Genomic DNA, 25,724 nt, shown 5'->3' with positions numbered 1-25,724 from the left:
AGGCAGCACAAGGCACCCAGAAGAAGGAATTCTTGTGGCAAAAAATGGAGGATGCAGATTTGTGAAATGAAATAAGGAACAATTTATCTCTGTTGTTTTACAAGATCAAAGGCAATAATTTTAAATTATCAGAAGGTAGGGGAAAATCCATATCACTCTTTTGATATCAGTGTTTTTAACATTCAGGGGAACAGAAAATACCTAAAGATATCAACTTTATTTTTTGTTGTTGTTGGCAATGATGTTTGAGCTTTGTGTAGGTCTTAGTTTCCAGTTAGTGGGATTATCATTTTGAAATGCGTTGAAGGAAAACTCCTTAGGCCAAGAGGGAATGTTAAACAGAGTTCAGACACACCACAGATATAACCCTGGACAAAGGTTGTTCAGTGTTCTTAATAAAATTCCCAATCCTAGGGATGGGCCTTAAATTACTTGAATTTCTCTCTGGAGATGTATATTTCCTATAGTTTGGCATGTCTGCTTACTCAAGACCCCTATTATAACATGTAGAATAAGCAGGAGAAAGGCATACTGATTAACTTGTATATGCATCAACCATAAGATTACTTCCAGTGAGGGAGCATATCCTTGTTTTCGTAGGCTTCTTCCTTCTCCCTGCTGCAATATGAAAATCAAATGATCTTGCTTATATAAGCTTCTTTGTAGGGAACTTTTCCTGTGATGTCTTTTTAAGTATTTGAATTTTGATTTTCACAATTTTTTCACATTAATATCAAGGAACTGGGCAACAGAAATTATTATTTTTGAATTTTATTTATTTATTTACTTATTTATTTTGGCTGTGCCAGGTCTTAGTTGCGGCATAGGGGATCTTTTTTTTTTAGTTGCCACATGCAGGCTTCTTAGTTGCGGTATGCGGACTTCTTAGTTGTGGCATGCATGCGGGATCTAGTTCCCCAACCAGGGATCGAACCCGGGCCCCCTGCATTGGGAGCGTGGAGTCTTATCCACTGGACCACCAAGGAAGTCCCCAGAAATTATTCTTAAGTTAATTTTTTTTCAGAAACAGCAAGTATGCATAGAGAACACAATTTTAGGATTAGCAGGAAAGTTAACCAAGGTAGAATTGGAATTTCAATCCTTAGCCTAGGGGAAAAAAAAGGAAGGAATCTTTTCATTTGTCTAAGGGAATTTCATTGTATTTATGATTGTGGGATGTGTTTAGGCAGGAAGGGGCATAATAGATAAATCTTTCTGGATTAGTATATGCAAATCATTTATAATGGGAAATAGCAAAGTCCCAGCGACTATAAGAGTAAAACAAAACAACTCTGACTATTCTTCCTGACAGGAGAAAACAGTAATATATGCGTACATGAATTACAAGCATGACTGAGTCTTCTAGATTGAGTTGGTGGATAACCATGTAGCAGGGCCCCACAACAGCACAGAGGTGTCAAAGTAAATACATAATCTGGCAGTGTAGAAAGATGATGTGTTCTTAAAATCTGAGTATGCCATTGTATTAGTGAAGAGCGCAGGCTCATAAAACAGATCACCTGGTTTGTAACCCAGCCCTGCTCTTTATCAGTAGTGTGACTAGGCCAAGTTTTTGAACCTTCTATGCTTTTTCCTCATCTTTTTTTTGGGGGGTGGGGGGTGCCGCGCAGCATGGCTTGTGGGATCTTAGTTCCCCCACCAGAGTTTGAACCTGGGCCCTGGCAGTAAAAGTGCTGAGTCCTAACCACTGGACCGCCAGGGAATTCCCTAGTTTCATCATCTTTAAATTGAGAATAATAGTAATGCGTACTTTATAATGTTTTTTTGAAAGGTGAATGAGTAAATACATATAAAAATTCTTAGACTGATGCTTGACACAACATTTCAATAACCGTTAGTTGCCATTGATAGTAGGGAATTCCTGTTGAGTGCTATGTAAGTTTTTCATCTCTAATGTACAGTGAAATATCTACTAATTCAAGATAGTGTTCCAAACATATGTTGCATTCTTCCCATTTTGCACCCCAAATTCCTTAAATGATAGAAAACTGACAAAAAAGACGGCAAATGGGTTAAGAGTGAAGAGTGCAAGAACAGTAAACATCTTGGAAATTTAAAATTTGGTTATTGACACAAAAATTCAACAGTAGGACTGAGTCCAGAATAGAATCAATACAGCTGGGAGAAAATAGGGGAGCTGAGAGATGAAGCCTAGAAATTCCCCCACAATGCCATATAAAAAGATATAAAGATAGAAAATATGAAAAAAAGTTAAATGACATGGATGATAGATTCAGATGTTCCAAAATTCACCCAATAGGAGTTTAGAAGGAGAGAATAGAAATAATGTAAAAAAAAAAATACCGGTCTACCAAATAAGGTTTGCTGATTGTACACTGCACAGCTTCAGGAGCACCATTTAAATTATAATCTTTGTGAATGGTATCCCCTGCAGTTGTGCAGTGCACAACCCAAGTGTCATACATGGTGGTCCTGAGGAAATAAAGAAAAGGAGACTTTCACAGAATATATATCTTCAGACTGCAAGGTCCCATTAAATGTAGAGCATATAGATATGAATTAAAAGTATCTTTACCTAGAGACATGGCAATAAAATTTCAAAACACAAGAGTTAAGGAGACGATTCTAGAAACACCCAGAGAAAATTCTCACAAAGAAACAGAAATCAAATTATGTCAGACTTTTCATTTGGACAACACTGGATATAAGAAGACAATGAATCGGTATTTTTTTAAATCTAGGGAAAATAATTTTGAAACTAAATTTCCCTATCCAGCCAAACTATCATCTAAGTGTGGGTGACTTTTCAGGCCCTCCCTGAAAGAATTTCTGGAGTTGTATTCCTGCAAGAGTCAGAAAAGATTCTAAGGGGAAGATGTGCGATACCAGAAGGGGGCCATGTGCCCAGTAAAATATATTGCTAAGTCTAAATAAGTTTAGATTCTAGAAAAATTTCTTTAAGGCTTAGAATACTTGGTATTTATTCATCTATCTAATTTCATAATTAAATAAATTTATTGAGAAATTAGAAATCAGGTGATAGGAGAGAGATGAAATAAATGAAGCAGAAAAGGTTCAGATAAAAAAGAAATATAATACATATACCAAGTTACCTGTAATACAAATTTAAAAAAATGTGCTATAAATGATAGATACAAAGTACTGTGAGGTTAGAGATACAGGTGACATTGTTCGTGATATCCTGGGTCATACAAGAAGCATTAATTTATTTTATCCATCATGTCTGTATTGAAATCTGCCTCTGTTTTGATTACTGACTCAAGTTTGGATTTTAAGATTTTTGTTTAGGTATCTCTGTGATTACAGAGTTTTTTACATCTATGGTTTCTGCTCCACATTTTGTCTACTGTTTTGAAGAAACAAGAGCTCAAAACTGTTAGTGATTTCAAATATACACATCTTTTGGTGTAGATCCTAAAAAATTGAAAAGAAAATCTGGACTTCAAATTCCAGATGATATTGACATGGCAAGAATGAAGAGAAATAAAATAAGCTAACTAATATTTATGTTATATTTAGGAGGATATAGATATTATTATTCTAGAAGTTGTTAGAAAAGTGTAAGTTTAAATATATATGTATATACAAAATGTATATGTATAAATGCTGACTATAAAGCACTAGAAGAGGGATATTTCGTATTCAGAAAAGCAGAAATCCATTAAGCAGTGATCAAGAATTGTTTGCACTTGAAAGGCAATTGTAGGACGAAAACTTCCAGTTGAACTAATATGAAACCCATTTGCTAATTGTGGGAGGGGAAATAAAGCTTTTAAATTATACAATGTAAAAAAAATTGTTTGCACCTAACACAGGTACACACACATGCATAGACTCACACGCATGTGCATACAACAAAGATTTTTAATAAGTCAACAATCATAGTGGTGATTATGTTAACACAGACACATCTTTCTCAAGAATTAAAAGACCAAGTCGACTAAAACTTGTTTGAAGATATAGAGGATTTGAAGAACATAGTTAACAAAAGTAATCATAAGTATAAGATTATACCTACACCATCTTGTATCCAAAATGGAAAAAGTACATTATACTGAAATTCACATGCAATACTGATTCAAAACTGACCATGTGTGAGATGACAAATGAAAACTCAACAAGTGTTGAATAAGCTGAAACCATATAAGATATATTCACTAATCATAATGCAATGAAATAACTAAAAATACTCTCCTTGATCTATACTGTTAGGGAAAAGCACATGGTCAAAGAAGATATCGAAATAAAAATTATATAGTCTTTAGAAATAAACAAAGCGAGCACTATATATTAAAACCTATATGAAGAGGTCAGAGGACATCTTCATAGCTTTAAATGCATTTATGAGAAAATAAGAACTATTAAAAATAATGAATTAAACTTTATATTTAAAAGCTAATAAAGGAACAATAAAACCTGAGGAAAGTAGAAGGAATAAAGTAGGATAGAAATCATTGGAATAGATCATACTTCCCCACTCACTCCCCCAAAACAGAATTAATCAATAAAATCAAAATCTGGTTCTTTGAAAATTTAAAAGTTAATCCTTTGGTAAATTTAATATTGAAAGAAAAAGTACACAAATAACATCAGAAAAATTAGATATTGAAGTATTAAAATGGTATGTATATTTTGATACAGATATTTACAAATGTAGACAACTCATTTTTCAATACAAATGATCAAAGTTGCCTTAAGAAGAGTAGAATACCTGAATAAAAAATTAGCTATAGGAGGAACTGAAAAGATAGGCAAAGATCTACCCTTAAAAACAGCACAAGAAAAAAAAAACAAACCAAAAAACAAAAAAACAGCACCAGGCCCAGACAGTTTTACCAGACACTGGGGGAAGAGACAATACTTATTATATAAATTGATCATGATAATGGAAAAATATTAAAAGCCACCTACTAATATTATGAGGCAATGAGAGCAACAAATATTATTAAGATTAAGTGAAATAACCCCTGCAAGGCAAATGAAAGAGTATTTGGTAAATAAAAATAATCCATAAAAGTTAGATATTATGAGCCAGAATATAGATTTCAAAGTAGAAAGGTAATTGGGATAAGAAACTGCAATACAAGGAGTTATTAAGTGTAAGGTTAAGATTTGAATTCTAGTTTATTGTGCCCAAAGCCTGTGAAATTTCAAGAAATTATTGCTTTAAAGTTAGAAAATACTATTTTCTAAAATAAATATGATACTTAAAATCCCATTGTACATACCTATTTTTTTTCTTCAAGGCTTTTTTCCTGCCCGTGCAGAAGTTGTCCTCAAAGTTACAGCCAGACTCCAGATGATTGCTGTTTCACTGGAGATCATTGCTTCCTCAAAATTATCTTTTCAGAGAACACCATATTTGGGGAATTTATTTCTCTAGAATGTGTAAACCAATTATTTCTAGCCTTTCTTAGAGATTTTCTATCTCTATTAACTCACATACCGTGTTTTGGCATCTTTCCCTTTTACACATGCTCCTTCTCCACAATTTATTCTTTTGTATCCTAAGTCAAAGGGTTAAGGAATAATATGTGCTTAGTGTGACATGAAGATGAAAGGGGAAGGCAGGAAGATGAACTTCTTACCCTTTTGGGGTTTTGACCCCATATTTAGAAACAAACAAAGGTATGAGGAATAAAGGGCAGCAAACAATTTTATTGACTCCAATTTTACTGCCAGTGTGCATTAACAAAGACCTCATGGGGGTCCAGATTTTCAACGTACTAGCATTTTCTTTTTGATATCCTGCTTTCCATTGCTAACCTTAATATACAGGTCTCTTAGGTAGGGTCTTTCATTTTTTATACTATTATCGCTATGAGACCTTTTTCTGTTTTTTATTTGTACTTTCCACTTAGATTGTCTCTCTAGTCCCATGGCTCTGAATATCACATATATATGATGATTCTCAAAAGTTTATCTCTAGTTCAGGATCCTTAAGCTCCACACATGTATCCATTGCTTTCACAACAGTTACACTTAAATGTCAAACAGGAATCTTAAGATGTTCAATACAAAACTTTTGCTTCTTGCTACTTCTCTCTCCCCTGCTCCACCAATTTGCTCCTGCTGTTTCCCAGCTCAGTCTATGGAATCAGTTTATTGCTCAGGCCCCAAATCTAGGATTTGTACCTGATTCCTCTCTTCCCCATATTCCCTACATGTAATCAATCAGCAAGCTTTTTTTTTTTTTTTTTTTTGCACTTCCTACAAAGTACATTCCAAATATGACCACTTAACACCTCTACTGCTACCACGTTAGTCCAGTTCTCTCTCCCCTGGATTCCTAACTTTTTCTTGTTTCCACTGTTGTCCCCTTACTACCCCTGAGGGTCTGTCTCCAACTAACTCTGGTGGCAGTGAGGACTGCCAGACACTTTCCAGCCAGCTATAGCTCCAGTGTCTAATTCTTAGACTTGGAATTACAGGATAGGTCTGGCTATCTTTGGCTTCTTGGCGGAAAATTTCTAAATCCAGAAGGCACTGGTTTTTCTCCCGACTGAGTCTGGGAGCCAGGAAAGACCCAGAATGGAACCAACTCTTCCTGTTTTACCCAAAACCAGTCGATCCACTTTGGGGATTCCTTCTCAGGCTAGGAAACTTCTGAGTGTTCTGAAATGGGCCTGGACTCTTGTAGAAGCTCCCGTGGTCCCCAAATGAGTTTAGGGCTCATCCTGCAGAGCCTGGAAGGTGAGAAACGACCACTCTCCTCACACCCAGTTGCCTGTTCAGCTCCGTAACTCTCTAATCTGGAGAGTTGTGCTTAGGTCTGGAACAGACCTGGGGATTACAGGATGGGCCCAAGAGCTTCTCAGATGAAGCTCTAAACTTCTAAGATGAAGCCTCGATAGGTCCAGCAGGCCCTGGGTCTTGTCCCTGCTGAGTCTGAGGGCGAAGGAAGGAAAACCCCACCTTCCTCCTCTCTCCCAGCCAGCTGCATCAGTCCCCTCTGGGCCCTTGTTCTCAGTCCTGGAAACTTGTCTTCCGGGATAGGACAGGCCTTGGACCCTTGAGGGAGAAGCTCCATGGTTCCCAAATGCATTTCAGAGCAGCCCGTGAAGAGGCTGGGGGCTCCCTGCCCACAGGCCTGCAGGTTCTGCCAGCCCGGGGTCCCTTCCTGGCTCTTGATGGTGGTGGAACCAGCAAGTTAGTCATCAGGGCTTGACTGGACGGCCGTCTCGTACTCTCCACCAGCTCCCTCCCTGCTGCTACCACCGCCTCCAGCCGCCTTTATTCTTGGGGTCTCGCCCAGACGGCCAGCGACCCTCCCCTTAATCAGGCCTCCGCGGAGGCCACCGCCAGCCGCAAACTCCCGCGCGCCCCGCGCCTCCCGGCAGCACCTGCGCTAGGCGGCAGCCGAGGCTGCAACCGCAACAGGCGGCCGTGGGGTGGCGCCGCCGCCAGGTCCGCGAGCAGGATCGAGCTCTCCCTCCATCCCCCCTGACCTACGAAGGGGTTTTTCAGCTGCGCGGTTCCGCTGCAGGTGCCCACCCGGCTCATTCGGGAGTCGGGTTCTCACACCTGCCTGCCCCGAGCAAACAATTACGTCGGATATTAAGGAGCAGGCCCCGAGTTGGGTGCTTTTTTGGGTACCGGGGCGAATCTGACACTCACGACCCCTTTCTCTCCTCTACCCGCCCGCCGCCTCTGCCGCCGACCTGACCAGAGCTAATTTATTGCCACTGCCGGCTCTGGGGTAGCAAATATTTCTCACGGGACTTTGGGAGGAGGTTACAGAAAGCGTGCACCCGGCCAGCCTCCGCGCCGCTGAGTCCGCGCTCACTGGCAGCTGCGGCTTCTGTGGAGAGCTAAGGTCGCAATGTGCACAGGACACCACACCACAGGGTGGCGCCAGCGGCCTTCCGTGGGATACGCACAATGCTGCCGCCTCGTCGGATCCGAGAGCTACCGCCACGGTCTGTCCATCCGGGAGCCCGGTTATAGCCAGTAAGTGTGGAGCTAAAAAAGTGTATTAATGATTGTTGGTAAGTAGCTGATTTACAATAGAATCTACTAACACGCCCCAGTTAGGAAGAGAAATGACTGATGAGTGATGATAAGCAGATTTGCAACCAAGTAAAAATATAAATATGGATTTACGCTATCTAGTACACCCCCTTTTTCTTTTTTTTTTTTTTGGCAAAAATTAATGAGACAATCCCTTCTAAATTGTTCCAGAAAATGGAAAACACCAATTTACCTTCAATACATTCCTTTTACTTGAAGATATAATGTTGATCTGTTAGAAGTAAAAGGGCTTTTCAGGTTTTTTTGAAATCATGCAGACTGTTCAGCTGAGAAACAGACTTAGTCATGGATGAATGAGATCAACCTCTTTACTGAGGATGGTGATAATGCAGGAAGACTGCTCTTTGAAGTCAGTTGATATTTCCCAGCATGCTTTTTGCATATCACTCTTTGTGATGGCATTTATGCTGTTCTCACAATATTTCCAGCTTCTTGCCTTAGCTTACGTTAGGATTTTACATCCTCTTTGTGGTTGGGTGGAGCTATGTAACCAGTTCTGACCGGTGAGTTGGAAGTGGGAGTGTTGCATGTCACTTCTGGGCTGGAGCATTTAATTTCTGGTTTGAGATGCTCCAGAACTCTTTTTCACTCTGGCACAACGCCTGGCCTTCTTCCTCCCTCTCAGCTGACCCCAGTGTAATATAAACAACAAAACTTTGTTGGTGTAAGGTGCTGAGATTTTGGAGTTGTTTGAGCCTTAACATACCCTAGCCTATTCTTATACAGCCTAATTCATAGATGAATAGACCAGGTATAGAGCTGTGCATGTTTGTTGTCCTAGATAAGGTGCGGTTGTTATCAATATTTCTTACTTACAATTTCTTTGCCTTGCTCTCAGAGGACTTTCACCTCAGAGCCAAGCATCTTTTTTTTTTTTTTTTTTTAAAATAACAGAGCAAAGAGGCAAGGTCTTTAAATAAAAATTGTCATGAAATTTGCCCTACCTCTCTACAGTATACTAGGACTCAGAACATCTCAACATGGGCTAACATATCCATTTCTAATACCTGACTTTTCCCCTAACACCCATAAGTATAAAATAGAGAAAGACACAAAAACTTACCTCTGGTTTATAGTTCCTTTGTCTCTTTGGTACACTCAGAGATTTTTTTTTTTATCCCCAGGGTAGTTTATCATGATTTGGGATGGGTGAGAGATATGCCTTTCTTTTGTAAACTGAGAGAAGGGTGAGTGGGAAAGAGGAGTTGGAAAAGGTGAACCAGCTTCAAGCATTTACAACAGGCATGTTCTTAGGCTGCACAAGGTAATGAAAGAGTGCTTATGGAAGTTGATGTTTGGGGGTTGATTCCCTTAAACTATCATTGCCAATGTACCTGTTAGAACATCTTTATATATCCCTGTGGGTTCATACACTCTTGGGGGACACCTATGCCAGTGAGTAAAGCAATTGATATGTGTGACAATAGGGAGTGGTGGTGACCGTAGAATAAAATGCTGTATGGTGCTTGTTTCATCAGTGTTGAATAAAATCTTACTGACCCATTTCTTGATTCTACAAATAAAATTAGCAGGCTTGCATTTTGCTTCTAATGTTAACTAGTGAAATTGCAAACCCTGACCTTAAAATGCAAGCCTTATAATTCATAAAAGTACAATTAGAAACAAATGAAGATGTTCCCTCTCCCTTACAGACAGAGGGAGAGAGAACATTTTGCATCATAAACCAGCTCAAGAAAATCTGATTTAATAAGGTGTTAAACCAAGAACATTCACAGGAATATCAAGCTTATTCTCCTGTGCACAGTGGAGCCGTGGTGCATATTTTCTAATGTTAACAACTTGTTTTGTTCTCTGTTAAAATAAATGTGTCCCTAGAAGTGTTATTTGAAAAGTCTTATAAGACTCCAAAGACTTTATAAATTGTTGCAGTGGCATACAAAATGCTCAGGTTGGACTTTCTGGAAGCAGAGGCTGAGATAGAGTTTAGGGTACAAGATGATTATTAGGGATGAACCCTTGTGAAAGGAAGAATGAAGACATAGGATTGGGCAGAGGAAGAAATCAGACTGCAATGAAGGCTTGACAGCCTTGATCGACCTGCTGAGGAGCTCTGGAGCAAATACTGCTCCTGATAAGTTATTTGAAAAAGGCAAGGTGCAATGGTGTGTATATTATGCTAACATTTGTGTACAAAGGGAGAGAGAGGGAAGGATGTCTCCCTTTATTTGCCTATAAAAGCATAAAAATCTCTGAGATGACAGAAAACAACCAATAGTAATTATCTTTTGGAAGGGACATTAGAAGGTGCTATAGACTGAATATTTGTGTTTCCTCCCAAATTCATATATTGAAATCTAGTTCCCAAAGTGATGGTATTGGGAAGTGGGGTCGTTGGTGAGTGTTGATTGAGTCATGAAGGTGGAGCTCTCATGAGTGGTATTAGTGCCCTTAGAGAAGAGACCTCAGATAGCACCCTCACTCTCTGCATGTGAGGACACAAAAAGAAGATAGTCATCTGTAGATCAGGAATTGGGCTTTTACCAGACACCAAATCTGTAGGCACCTTGATCTTGGACTTCCCAGCCTCCAGATCTGTGAGAAATAAATTTCTGTTGTGTACAAGTGACCCAGCCTATGGTATTCTTTTATAGCAGCCCAAACAGACTAAGACAGAGGGCTAGGAGTCCAAGATGGAAGGAAATTTTTAACTGTATATGTTTTTTGTACATTTTGGATTTGACCATATATTCAAAAACAAAAACATTCTTAAAAATACATAATGTGATGTTAAATGTTCAATAAATGTTCTCAGCTATTCTGAAAAGAGCATTGTGTTAAAAACATGTAAGAGCTTGATTTGTCCTGATGATATTAAGATGATGGATAGTTTTGTTTAAATATTACGTTTTAAAAGATTTAAGCAATATTATTAGAATTTTTGTTCTTATGATGGTAAAAGACCAATTAAGCTTGTTTAACAAGATACATCTGATTATAAATCTTGAACATATAACCATGCATTAAGTTATTATTAGTGGACAAGATGGTGGCCAGATGAATTTGTTGCACATAATCTGGAGCCTAAACTTGGTTTTCAATGCATTTCCCAAAGGGGATTCGTAAAACATACTTCTCATAGCCTCCAGTAAGTAAAAGCTGATACCAGCTTTTACAAAAGCACTTCTGGCTTTCCCTGGATGCTAGTTCACACAGCCGAGGAGCCTTCAAGAATCAGAGGCATTTTGGAGAACTGCCTGCAGGTGGCATCTGGAGTATGCAGAGGGGGCACAGGACCGACATGGTGGCACACAAAGCACAAGAAACAGAATGGCTCTCTTCCAGTGATCATGCCTGCTCCAAAGGTTGGGGAGAGCAGCCATCTCTGACTTTTTTCAGCTGTGCCCCTGTCTGCAAACTGAAAAACTGGTGTGAAGATTCAGGTTAATCAGTGCATTGTCTTTGTGCCAGAAACAAATTGGATTTAGTGATTCAAAAAATGAGACCATGAGGTAAAGTTTCCCTGTGGGTACCTGTTAATTTGTCTCTAGAGCAGACCTAGAGAACCTTTCACTTTCCTTCCCATGGTTTCCTGGTCCCACCATGGAGTCTACCACCCCCACCCCAGCCCACATACACAGGCTTTCCCCAAAGATGGAGTATGGTGAGCAAAGAAGGGATCAGGGATCCTTTGGGCCTCTCTACTCAACAGGATCCTGTGATTTCTGTGTGTTTCCACGCACTGGATGGAATAAAAATAAAGAGGAGTGAGCTCTTAGAGAGATAGGGCAAGTGCCAGGGAGAGGGCACTCAACCCCTGTAGGGAAACAGGAGGGCTGGACACTCACCTGGAGAAAGGAGGAGGTGGTACCAGGCCTTGACCAGATGCAGCACCAAGCCTTGGGGAACAGGAAGGTAGGCCTCAATTTGGGGGACCCCAAGAACCTATTTCCAGCACAGCTATATGCCAGAAGTAAGGGTAGATGGAGGTGCAAATTGTTCAATCAAGAAACTGACTTAATCAAATCAATTATTAAAGTGTATTAAAGTACACATGAGAAAATACTGTGACAAAGATACAAGTGTAGAAAAATCTTGAGAGGAAGCACAGAAGAAAAGCATGGGGAAAGAGGAAGTACTTCCTGATGCGTTAGCGATGACTGGCTCCATTACAGTTTACCCCAGGTCTATATCCATGTCTGCCCCCAGCCTTCTGTCCCCAGGGAGCCCTTTTCCTGAAATTCTATCCACCCAGTGGGGGTAGAATATAACTGTCTCCTCTGAGTGTGACTGTCACTCTTGCTTCAATTCCCAATTCCTTAGGTTGGAGTCTTCTACAAACAGTTCCTCTATAGAGGGTCTTTGGGCCTCTTTCCTATGGAACTAATTCCCTGCAATTCTCCTCATTTCTGTTTCCCCAGTCTATAATATCAAACATGGGCAATCAATAAAGCTCCTACTATAATATATGACCATTTCTTTTAATACAAATGTTGGAGTTGTTGCATTTCTCTTGAGATGATTATTGTACTTTTTCTTTTTTTTTTTGAACATCTTTATTGGAGTATAATTGCTTTACAATGTTGTGTTAGTTTCTGCTGTATAACAAAGTGAATCAGCTATATGTATACATATATCCCAATATCTGCTCCCTCTTGCGTCTCCCTCCCACCTTCCCTATCCCACGCCGCTAGGTGGTCACAAAGCACTGAGCTGATCTCGCTGTGTAATGCAGCTGCTTCCCACTAGCCATCTGTTTCACATTTGGTAGTGTATATATGTCAATGCTACTCTCTCACTTCATCCCAGCTTACCCTTACCTCTCCCTGTGTCCTCAAGTCCATTCTCTATGTCTGTCTCTTTATTCCTGTCCTGCCCCTACATTCGTTAGAACCTTTTTTTTTTTTTTTTTTAGATTCCATATGTATGTGTTAGCATATGGTATTTGTTTTTCTCTTTCTGACTTACTTCACTCTGTATGACAGACTCAAGGTCCATCCACCTCACTACAAATAACTCAATTTCATTTGTTTTTATGGCTGAGTAATATTCCATTGTATATATGTGCCACACCTTCTTTATCCATTCATCTGTCAATGGACACTTAGGTTGCTTCCATGTCCTGGCTATTGTAAATAATGCTGCAATGAACATTGTGGTACATGACTCTTTTTGAATTATGGTTTTCTCAGGATATATGCCCAGTAGTGGGATTGCTGGGTCAAATCGTAGTTCTATTTTTAGTTTTTTAAGGAACCTCCATACTGTTCTCCATAGTGGCTATATCAATTTACATTCCCACAACAGTGCAAGAGTGTTCCCCTTTCTCCACACCCTCTCCAGCATTTATTGTTTGTAGATTTTTTGATGGTGTCCATTCTGACTGGTGTGAGGTGATACCTCATTGTAGTTTTGATTTGCATTTCTCTAATGATTAGTGATGTTGAGCATCCTTTCATGTGTTTGTTGGCAATCTGTATATCTTCTTTGGAGAAATGTCTATTTAGGTCTTCTGCCCATTTTTTGGATTGGTTTGGTTCTTTTTTTGATATTGAGCTGCATGAGCTACTTGTGTATTTTGGAGATTAATCCTTTGTCAGTTGCTTCGTTTGCAAATATTTTCTCCCATGCTGAGGGTTGTCTTTTCATCTTGTTTATGGTTTCCTTTGCTGTGCAAAAGGTTTTAAGTTTCATTAGGTCTCATTTGTTTATTTTTGTTTTTATTTCCATTTCTCTAGGAGGTGGGTCAAAAAGGATCTTGCTGTGATTTATGTCACAGAGTGTTCTGCCTATGTTTTCCTCTAAGAGTTTTATAGTGTCTGGCCTACATTTAGGTCTTTAATACATTTTGAGTTTATTTTTGTATATGGTGTTAGGGAGTGTTCTAATTTCATTCTTTTACATGTAGCTGTCCAGTTTTCCCAGCACCACTTATTGAAGGGGCTGTCTTTTCTCCATTGTATATTCCTGCCTCCTTTATCAAAGAAAAGGTGACCATATGTGCGTGGGTTTATCTCTGGGCTTTCTATCCTATTCCATTGATCTATATTTCTGTTTTTGTGCCAGTACCATACTGTTTTGATTACTGTAGCTTTGTAGTATAGTCTGAAGTCCGGGAGCTTGATTCCTCCAGCTCTGTTTTTCTTTCTCAAGATTGCTTTGGCTATTCGGGGTCTTTTGTGTTTCCATACAAATTGTGAAGTTTTTTGTTCTAGTTCTGGGAAAAATGCCATTGGTAGTTTGATAGGGATTGCATTGAATCTGTTGATTGCTTTGGGTAGTATAGTCATTTTCACAATGTTGATTCCTCCAATCCAAGAACATGGTATACCTCTCCATCTGTAACATGGTATACCTCTCCATCTGTTTGTCTCTAATTGTCTTTAATTTCTTTCATCAGTGTCTTATAGTTTTCTGCATACAGGTCTTTTGTCTCCTTAGGTAGGTTTATTCCTAGGTATTTTATTATTTTTGTTGCAGTGGTAAATGGGAGTGTTTCCTTAATTTCTCTTTCAGATTTTTCATCATTAGTGTATAGGAATGCAAGTGATTTCTGTGCATTAATTTTGTGTCCTGTTACTTTACCAAATTCATTGATTAGCTCTAGTAGTTTTCTGGTAGTATCTTTCGGAGTCTCTATGTATAGTATCATGTCATCTGCAAACAGTGACAGTTTTACTTCTTTTCTGATTTGGATTCCTTTTATTTCTTTTTCTTCTCTGATTGCTGTGGCTGAAACTTCCAAAACTATGTTGAATAATAGTGGTGAGAGTGGGCAAACTTGTCCTGTTCCTGATCTTAGAGGAAATGGTTTCAGTTTTTCACCATTGAGAATGAGTTGGCTGTGGGTTTGTCATATATGGCCTTTATTATGTTGAGGTAGGTTCCCTCTATGCCTACTTTCTGGAGAGTTTTTATCATAAATGGGTGTTGAATTTTGTTGAAAGCTTTTTCTGCATCTACTGAGATGATCATATGGTTCATAATCCTTCGATTTGTTAATATGGTGTATCACATTGACTGATGTGCGTATATGGAAGAATCCTTGCATTCCTGGGATAAACCCCACTTGATCATGGGGTATGATCCTTTTAATGAGCTGTTGGATTCTGCTGGCTAGTATTTTGTTGAGGATTTTTGCATCTATGTTCATCAGTGATACTGGCCTGTAGTTTTCTTTTTTTGTGACATCTTTGTCTGGTTTTGGTATCAGGGTGATGGTGGCCTCGTAGAATGAGTTTGGGAGTGTTCCTCCCTCTGCTATATTTTGGAAGAGTTTGAGAAGGATAGGTGTTAGCTCTTCTCTAAATGTTTGATAGAATTCGCCTGTGAAGCCATCTGGTCCTCGGCTTTTGTTTGTTGGAAGATTTTTAATCACAGTTTCAATTTCAGTGCTTGTGATTGGTCTGTTTATATTTTCTATTTCTTCCTGGTTTAGTCTCGGAAGGTTGTGCTTTTCTAAGAATTTGTCCATTTCTTCCAGGTTGTCCATTTTATTGGCATTGAGTTGCTTATAGTAATCTCTCATGATCCTTTGTATTTCTGCAGAGTCAGTTGTTACTTCTCCTTTTTCATTTCTAATTCTGTGGATTTGAGTCTTCTCCTTTTTTTTTCTTGACGAATCTGGCTAATGGTTTATGAATTTTGTTTATCTTCTCAAAGAACCAGCTTTTAGTTTTATTGGTCTTTGCTATTGTTTCCTTCATTTCCTTTTCATTTATTTCTGATATGATCTTTATGATTTCTTTCCTTCTGCTATCTTTGGTGTTTGTTCTTCTTTCTCTAATTAGTTTAGGTGTAAGGTTAGGTTGTTTATTTGAGATTTTTCTTGTTTCTTGAAGTAGGATTGTATTGCTATAAATTTCCCTCTTAGAACTGCTTTTGCTGCATCCTATAGGTTTTGGGTCGTCATGTTTTCATTGTCATTTGTTTCTAGGTATTTTTTGATTTCCTCTTTGATTTCTTCAGTGATCTCTTGGTTATTAGGTAGTGTATTGTTTAGCCTCCATGTGTTTGTATTTTTTACAGTTTTTTTTCCTGTAATTGATATGTAGTCTCATAGTGTTGTGGTCAAAAAAGATACTTGATACGATTTCAATTTTCTTAAATTTACCAAGGCTTGATTTGTGACCCAAGATATAGTCTACCCTGGAGAATGTTCCATGAGCACTTGAGAAGAAAGTGTATTCTGTTGTTTTTGGATGGAATGTCCTATAAATATCAATTAAGTCCATCTTGTTTAATGTATCATTTAAAGCTTGTGTTTCCTTATTTATTTTCATTTTGGATGATCTGTCCATTGGTGAAAGTGGGGTGTTAAAGTCCCCTACTATTATTGTGTTACTGTTGATTTCCCCTTTTATGGCTGTTAGCATTTGCCTTATGTATTGAGGTGCTCCTATGCTGGGTGCATAGATATTTACAATTGTTATATCTTCTTCTTGGATTGATCCCTTGATCATTATGTAGTGTCCTTCTTTGTCTCTGTAATAGTCTTTATTTTAAAGTCGATTTTGTCTGATATGAGAATTGCTACTCCAGCTTTCTTTTGATTTCCATTTGCATGGAATATCTTTTTCCATCCCCTCACTTTCAGCCTGTATGTGTCCCTAGGTCTGAAGTGGGTCTCTTGTAGACAGCATATATACGGGTGTTGTTTTTGTATCCATTCAGCCAGTTTATGTCTTTTGGTTGGAGCATTTAATCCATTTACATTTAAGGTAGTTATCTATATGTATGTTCCTATTAGCATTTTCTTAATTGTTTTGGGTTTGTTTTTGTAGGTCTTTTCCTTCTCTTGTGTTTCCTGCCTAGAGAAGTTCCTTTAGCATTTGTTGTAAAGCTGGTTTGGTGGTTCTGAATTCTCTTAACTTTTGCTTGTCTGTAAAGGTTTTAACTTCTCCTTCGAATCTGAATGAGATCCTTGCTGGGTTGAGTAATCTTGGTTGTAGGTTTTTCCCTTTCATCACTTTAAATATGTCTTTCCACTCCCTTCTGGCTTGCAGAGTTTCTGCTGAAAGATCAGCTGTTAACCTTATGGGGATTCCCTTGTATGCTATTTGTTGCTTTTCCCTTGCTGCTTTTAATATTTTTTCTTTGTATTTAATTTTTGATATTTCTGAATATTCCTCTGTTAAGTTGACTGGAATTGTCTGATAGGCTGTTAGAAGAGGTAAATAATTAGAATTCAAAATGAACTATTGACTTCTCAGATACTAGGTTCCAAAAGTTAACTTAATGTACAATTTTGACCATTTGTGATATTGTGGTGACCTGTACAGTGACCTGTTGAGAGAAATGTCTTTTTTGGCCAAATTTCTCATCTTTCTGGTCCGGTGTAACATGACAGGAGGTTCAAGAAAAGTTTATGGAATGGCAACCTAAAGGAGAGGGTGAGACTTCCTCTATGTTCCTCAAATCTCTTGGGGTACATTTACATGCATCATGACAAGAGAAAATCAGAATAATATAGGCATGACAAGGGAGGGTAATCTTCTGATCTTTTTCCAAAGCTAACTTCCAAAAATAGAAACACAGTAAAGTTATTCCTCATATTCTAGGACACTCATTTGTTAGTAGGTGATGTCATGGTGTCAGAGGTTATACACATGAGTGTAGCAAGGATTTTAGCTCCAAATGTTACATGTCCCAGCAACACACCAGAACTTACTTCCTGCCTTGGAAGATGCACCCCAGAGGAACAGTTGTGTAACTCATGCCAGGCACTAATCTTTCCATGATCATAGCCCTATCCCAGTCCCAAGACTGTCACGTTACTGTTTAGAAACGGTCTTCAACAATTTTTGTTCCCAAAACACTGTCCATTTTATTCTTTCCCTCCCTTACCTCAGTTGACTGTGTTGCCCCTGCCTGTTGGATCTTTGTAAAGATGAAACTTGCATTTGCAATAGACTTAATAGAGGTAGTAATGAAGCCACTATGGTGCACAAAGAAGAAGAAAAACAGTTGTACATTTTGGCCTGCAATCAAACTTGGGTCACTCAGGTGGGAGATAAAATGCTTGCTATTGAAGCACCAGTATTCTTAGTTTAAGGTGTTCTTCACAGATCATAACACATCCAGTAATTCATGAGGTTGATTCTCCCACAACCACCAGCAGGTCCTAGGACTTCATCTGCCAGGATTCTTCAAAGAAGTGGAGCCACCTGTCCACACCCTGGACTCAGTGACTGCACAGATTCCAGCACAGTAAGCAGCCCACTGTTTCTGGAGCTTGGTCTGGGATGGAAGAGAACTGCAGGTAGGACCCAGCTCCCTCTAAAGGATAAAAATTCTCCCCTGAGGAACCCAAAATTGTCCCTGTGTGAAGACCTCTGTGCTTCTAGGACACCTCTGATCTTTACTACTAAGAATTCCCGTAAGACCAAGTTTCAGAATGTTTCCTCCGGAGAACTTCCTACAGGGGCCATTTGGTGGCCTTTACTCCAGCTGCTAGGAAACTGACTTGGTGAAACTGAAAAGTCAAAAGGCCAGGTGTACCAGCACAGTGACTCATTTTTATCCTTGCTTCCTAATTTCCAAGCCCTGTCAGAGACTTCTGCTTCTCCAATATGTAAATGTTTTAAAGCCAACATAAGTCCAGAAACCACTAACTTCAGAGGCTGATCTATTGCAATTTTTTTTAAAATTTAATTTATTTATTTATTTATTTTTGGCTGTGTTGGGTCTTCGTTTCTGTGCGAGGGCTTTCTCCAGTTGCGGCAAGCGTGGGCCACTCCTCATCGCGGTGCGCGGGCCTCTCACTATCGCGGCCTCTCCTGTTGCGGAGCACAGGCTCCAGACGTGCAGGCTCAGTAATTGTGGCTCACGGGCCCAGCCGCCCCGCGGCATGTGGGATCCTCCCAGACGAGGGCTCGAACCCGCGTGCCCTGCACCAGCAGGCAGACTCTCAACCACTGCGCCACCAGGGAAACCCCTATTGCAATTCTTTTCACAGCACCTCCCACAGTCTCCAGGGCCCTAATGACCAAGGGAGGGAGGACTACTGTTGCTTGGCTACTGTCTTGGTTGACGTGGATTTAGGTACAGGTGTGTTCAGATTTATGCCACGGAATGGTCAATCAGAATGCAGTGTGGCAAAGGGCCTGGAGTAGACTAGACTGGCTGTAGGGAGGCCAGTTTTTGATCTGCTTAGATTAATGGAGGTAAGAGGTGATAGAGGAAAGGTATAGTAATGAAGTGGAGGTGAATCTGTAGAGAATCCTATAAATTTAAGCACTATTTATTAATTATACTGGAAATAAACTTCTGCGCTGGGAGGATGAGAGAGTCTATCCAAAAAGGATAGTAAGATCTGGTATGGGCAACAGGCTGGATGGTGGTGAGGATAAATGTACTAGGCAGGGATGGGAAGAGGTCTGGGTATGGTTTTACTGACGGATTGAAACACGGGACAGTATACTACTCACTTGGGGATGCCGTACCTGGGTCTGATCACAGAGTGTTGAGGCAGAGGGTGGTGTGTGATGCTGACAGGGAACTCACTGGTATGTTGAGTTTTAGCATTTGTGACTCCAAGACGCATATGAGGCACTGACTTGTGAATTAGGAGTTGTGAGTTGGAAGTATAGGTTTGTAGTTTAGAAAGGGATGTGGGAATAAATGTAGATCTGGTTGATGTAGGTGGTAACTGAAAGCATGTTGGCCAGAGCTTGTGTGTGTCTGGGGTGTTGAGCAGAGGGCAGATAGAGCCAAAGCTCTTCAAGGTCAAGGGGATGGTTGTTTTGCTTGTTGAAAACAAATTTATGACTCAGCCTGGAACTAGCCTGGCTTCTCAGCAGGAGAAGCATGATTGCAGGTCATAGCTCCTGTCTTTCAAAAAGTCCTAAGTCCCAAAATGTGGGGGAGCTCCCCAGGCTCCTTTCATCAGTTTAATTTCCCCAGGGAAGATTGAGGAAAGAAACATCTATACTATTTGAACTTCACCAAAAGATCACCATGCTAATATTTTAACAATCAATATTTCTTTAAAATAGTCTACGCCTCATACAGCTAATAAATCAAAGCCTATTAATTTAGGAAATTGAATTCTCCCAAAAAATTAAATATTGATTGCAAACAATATTAATCTTTTCATACTATATACCCATTCAAATGTTTTATGCACCTTAAAAAGAAGACACATAATACTATTATAATTATCGTAAGACTGATCATTACTCTTTCGCGAAAAAAAAATAAAGCCTCAAAGGACCAACTCCAAGAACCAAAATTGATCTCTTCACTATCTCTATCTTGATTCTGTCCCCTTTCCCCATCTTTCTTCTAATTGTAATTCTGATTCTGATTCCCATTTCTTTCCTGGATTAGAATTGTACCTTACCTAACCTACAAGTTAGCTTACCTTTTCAGGCAACAGTTTGAGGTTGACAATTGAAGATTTAGGAACAGAAACAAAGAACCTGGATGAATTTCTGATGTTCTATCAGAATCTGTTGTGCAGTTGGACAGAATCTTTTTCAGAGTTAAGAGTCTGATCAGATAAATCAGATATTTTGTTATTTATAGTTTTGTCTACGATAAGTCTCCTATTAAAAACCTTTTGTTCTGGTGTCCTTGTTAGCTATTAGTCAGCACCATAAAAAGCTTCTTTTGGAACTACTGCTGGGTCTTTCTGGACACTCTAATTACTCTGCCTGTGGTGTAACAAAAGGGAAGCATTGGTGGTTCAGTGGTAGAATTTTTGTCCCCAACACAGGGAAGGATCCCGTGTACCTGATTATGTGTGTCAACAGGTGTTAGCCTGAAAATTATATTTTTTTAAAGGGAAAATGAACTGAGAATCTGGCAACTGTTTATAGGGTTTTGTTTTATAGCTCTTGACACATTAGGAAGCTCCTGTGAAAGATTGCCATTTAAAAGTAATGGGTGTTAATGTGTTAGAAAGACAACTTGGTGATTAATCTTCCAAAATTTTTTTACCTAAGAATAGCTTAAAATTTAAGTTTTTTTAACCTATTTTCAAGCCAGCTACATTTCTCTTTTTAATAATAAATTATTAATATTCAAAGATTTCCTTATTCAGACATTATGTCTTTCTACATTTTGTTTATAAACTGATGGGTTTTTTGTTTTTTTTTTTTAAGTCTTAAACTGGCATACTGTGTTGAAATCATCAGGGTTGTTTTACTATTTTGTTTTAACTTGTTTGGGAATCTCTGTATTTGTTGAATAAAAATTGTAATGTGTTACATACAAGAATCAGGCTTTAGAGAGAACAAACTAGGGGACTTGATTTATAAAAAAGAAATGATAGATTACTTATATGATGAGGCAAAATGAAAGGACTCATCAGGTATCGGGGAAAACTGAACCAGGATGATCAACTCCAAGACAATATCATAGTAAAACTCTTAGACTTTAAAGATAAAGAAAACAAACAAACAAACAAAAATAAAGAAAACATCCTTAGGCTTGCCAGACAAAACTGTGAAATAAGTTATAAAAGCAACAGAATTAGATGAGCACCAACATACAAAGCAAGGCAAGAGTGGAGCAGCATTTTCAAGGAACTTATGTAAAGAAAGTGCAAATCAAAGATATCATGTCCAGTCAACCTCGTTTTCAAGGTTCATGGTACAGGGGAATGGCTCTGGTATGGTACTCCGGTGACCTTATACTTCTCCACATAGGCCACATAGGCAAGGCTCAACTGGAGTCTGACCCAAGTCTTGGCTGAATGCCTCGGAACATGGAAAGATAGGCAGTCTTGTGAGGTGCTATCATAAGGCTATTTCTCACTGATCTCTTATAGGAGGTTCCCTACCTTGGGACAGGCTACCAGCAGATAGTTTCTCACCTGCCTCCTTGCTTTTGTGAGACATAGAAATTTCCAACCTTGCCCCCACCCTCCTAGGGCGCAACTACAAGCTGTAAAACCGCTCAGCTGTAACATGGAAACTGGCTCCTTCGTAACAGAGCAAGCCATCACTTGTGTCTTCTTGTCATCTGATCCCTCCAGTGTGGTGTGATTTTGTGGAATTATGGATGTGGGGAGTTTACAACGTGCTACATTTGCTTATGCTGTGTGTATAAATAATGAACTACTTCAGTTCATCTGAGATTGTTGTCTCCTTACTGACCAATTCTACAGAAGTGTGACTAGCAGCTGCCTCTATACCATTGTCTAGGGACTGCTAGACAGCCTGACTAATTTGGTGCCCAGGGTAGGGCCAGTGAGGTCACAGTACCTTCTTGGAGAAAAGACAGAAGGGTCTGTGTAAGCCAGGTTAGGAGATATGAGAAGGCTCCCCGGGATGTTCTCCCCCAGGTGGTGGGTATGAGCAGGAGTGGGGAGGGAATAAGGATCCTCCAACTATCCCACGAGTTAATGAACATTTAGAGGCTCGGCAGTGACAAGGAAGGATCGAAAACAGTCACCTAAACAGTGTTTTAGTTGTTCTAAAAATTTGTTGAGACTGAGTAGACAGCCTCTTAAAACCAAAATGCAGAGCTGTGCTTACTGCTGTGGGGCTGCCACCCTCATGCTCTCCAGTCCCTCTCTTCTCCTCCTCCTGACCTCAGATAATAAGAAGCCTCCCACTGTTCCAACTGACCTCACAGACTGGTCACACCTCCTTGCACTTCCTGAACTTTCTGTCAAGGGCGTAAAATGGTCTCTTGGCTGCTGCTGTAACTCATCAAGTGCAAGTGTTAAACTCCTTGGTCTGTGTTCCTGCAAAAGAGAGTGTGAATTCAACTGACAGAGTTTGGGTACAACTTGCATTAAAGAGAAAAACCAAGTTAAAGTTATGAGTGAGGCCTTTGAGTCAATTCAACGCATAGCTGTGAAAATGTGTAATTGAAATTAATGAGTTACATGCTTATACTATGAATGATCTTAAAGTGTTAGAGGAGATTCTTCTGTTCAGGGTACTGTCATGTGTAAAAAAAAGTGCTACTGGGATAAACTCCCCTGGGGTTTGCCACCTGTGGATGGGTCAAAGTTTAGCATGAGTGCCTGTACCCTCTAATGTCCAAAGTTTCACCGTGTAAATAATATCCTCTTGGTTGACGAGTCAAAAATTTTAATATCAACAGCTCTGACTGCAGTGTTATTAGACTGCTACTAGCAGGAGTGACTGAAAAACCCCAATAAGCAAGTAGCTTGCTTGTCAAGTAAAGTTACTTGGAACTAGGTGGATCAATCCCTCTGGCCATTCTCAATCCCTCTGGCAGCCAAAAGAAAAAAACAAAAACAAAAAAAACCAAAACTGCTTTCTCTCACAAAGTAAAGAACTCTGTATTTCTGATATGGAAGCCACCACTGCATGCTAGACTTATAACTCCTGCCAAAGTTTGACCTGTTTGTTTTACAGTAAAAATTGTTGTTCCACGGTCTTCTGGCCTCCATGCTTTTTGATGAGAAATCTCCATTATAGCTCAAATTTGAAAAATACAGAAATAACATTAAAGTAATAATCTCCATTGCCTACAAACTGGACTTTCCAAAATAAAGTGTTTAAAATATGGTGGGTGTAATTTAAAAAACTGGTGGAATTAGAGCAGTTAATTGGTGGTGTTTGGCTAGAGGACCAAAGAATTCCCAAATCTCAACCTGCCAATAACTTAGGTTTGCTGGTTGGTGTGGGGGGTCCCTGAGGGAGATATGTACACAAAGAAAAGTAGCAAAGTGTATTGGTTATTACCAATAACAAACTTCCATTGGTAGGGCTTGTGCCATAGTAGATGGAATTCCAGTAAACTAGACCAGAACATAAGGCTCAGTTCGAGGTCTTAGAGGTTTTTCCTTCTGTCTAAGCACAAAACAACCTTTACCAAACTTCCCCAAATGAATCTGATGGTGCAAGTCCTATGAGAGGGCCAGAAAGAAGGCAGATGGAATGCGGATGCATGGTTGGAACCTCTCCCTGACACCAGTTGGGTTAGAAGTTTTGCTGCTCAGGTAGAAAGCAGCAGTAATAACCACACCCTTTGGTATGATGTTTTAATATACTGTGACCTCAACAATTAGAAAAGGAAGCTCAATATCTGTCCTGGATTGTGAAGAATGAGAAGTGTTTGCTCCCCCATTGGGTATTAAGGGTTGGGGAAGAGGAAGAGCAGAGAATGTCCCTTTTCTACATAAATATTTCCCTTTGATTTTCTGATGTTATTCTAAGTAATAATAAGAGAGAGATATTAGGTAAGTCCATCAAAAGGCCATTTTCTTCCCATTGTCACTCCTCCTGTGTTTAATGCTGGGTCAGGAAATGGGCAACAAAACTGGCCAAGGAATGTCATTTTAATATTATAGCATAGCCTTCTAAAGTATGTGAGAACATGGCATAAGATCAGTTAATTTCAGGGCTACACTACCTAAGAGGTTACCAACACCTTCCCATTATATTTCCCTTCTTGAATTATAAATAATTACATTATCTGTCTATCTATCTATATGTAAAATATATACAAAATAGTACGTATTACTACATATTTGAATATACTCATCAGGTAATGTTATACAGTGGGCAATACATGACAGCATAAGCCAGCTACATCAATGTGAATAATGTAAGATGTGAAATCTTATTATTAAATTTTATTGTTATTATCACCATTAGAGTAAAATTTTTTATTAAGTTTCCTTTAGATAAATAACAATATAGAAAAATTAATGATCCAATAAAGAAATTTCCCTCCACTAATGTCCTCATCAAAATAGATAAAGTGGCCATCAAAATGAAAATTAAATTAGGAAAACAACTCCTCTCTGGTTTTAAAAAGTCTGCTGTGGATATAAACTACTATATATAAAACAGATAAAGAATAAGGTCCTACTGTATAGCACAGGGAACTGTATTCAATATCCTATAATAAACCATAATGGAAAAGAACATGAAAAAGAATATGTATATATATGTATAACTGAATCACTTTGCTGTACACCAGAAACTAACACCACATTGTAAATCAACTACACTTCAACAACAACAAAAAAAGTCTGCTGTGGTACCAACCGGTCTTTGGTCTTCAGAAGCTGTTACTTTTATTTCTGGTGTTTATTTCTGCCAACACTTCCAAAGATGGACCTAGGGATCCTCCGATGTACCACGTTTGTGAAGTTCCTAAAGGTAAAGTATACCCATGAAACTATCCAAGCTACAGCTCCATATGCACAAAATTTAGAACCAGTGAGACCGCTGCAAGCAAAAAGGCCAGGCTTACATTTTTTATTGCGACTTATCTTACCTGGAAGGGTGAACACCAAAACAGAAGAGAACAGAGAAAGAGTCTTGAATTCTTTTAGTTTGTCTCCTGTGGACTTAAAAGACTATGGGGAAATTGAGTGTGAAGAGATTGATGGTAAATAAAGTTCAAAATCATATCTAAAAGATTGATAATTTCTAGTGTTGGTTTTAAATGTGGGGGAGAAAATTGTCTCATACAATTTGGGGCATGTAATTGGATTTATACTTTGGTGGTCCCCGCATATGGGAGTTTTAAATTCATACTACATTTCACCTAGCTGTTCACTTTCTGGAATGTATTCTCGGTAAACAGTTAACCCCATGTCTCCTCCAGTCGTGGAAAAAAACGAAACCTCGTAGGAAGCAAAACCTCCTTCCCTGACCGGGAATCGAACCCGCGCCGCAGCGGTGAAAGCACCGAATCCTAACCACTAGACCACCAGGGAACGGCAAGCTAACTACTCTTCTCCTTGCTTCTGACTAGAGGGACCTTTTCCCTTTGCTCTGGAAGGCCTTGAGTCT

The 25,724-nt window shown here is 39.2% G+C and overlaps 1 protein-coding gene across 5 annotated transcripts in view; it reads left to right on the top strand.

The window, feature by feature from the left end:
- The first annotated feature begins 19 nt into the window (after positions 1-19).
- The window catches only part of LOC103016598 (myomegalin), a 61,512-nt gene continuing 35,807 nt past the window's right edge, over positions 20-25,724 (top strand). The window contains exons 1-2 of one of the 5 annotated variants that reach the window (XM_057546323.1): positions 20-135; positions 7,673-7,991. In XM_057546323.1, coding sequence (XP_057402306.1) covers positions 7,982-7,991 — 10 coding nt within the window. In that variant the 5' untranslated portion in view covers positions 20-135; positions 7,673-7,981. Of the gene's footprint in view, positions 136-7,405; positions 7,992-17,939; positions 18,202-25,724 lie in introns of those variants that run through there. The other 4 variants (XM_057546324.1, XM_057546326.1, XM_007177939.2 and 1 more) reach the window with 4 other exon arrangements.

This window comes from Balaenoptera acutorostrata, chromosome 1 (assembly GCF_949987535.1).
Source record: "Balaenoptera acutorostrata chromosome 1, mBalAcu1.1, whole genome shotgun sequence".
Taxonomy (NCBI): Eukaryota; Metazoa; Chordata; class Mammalia; order Artiodactyla; family Balaenopteridae; genus Balaenoptera; species Balaenoptera acutorostrata.
This window is presented reverse-complemented; position numbering and strand designations above follow the sequence as displayed.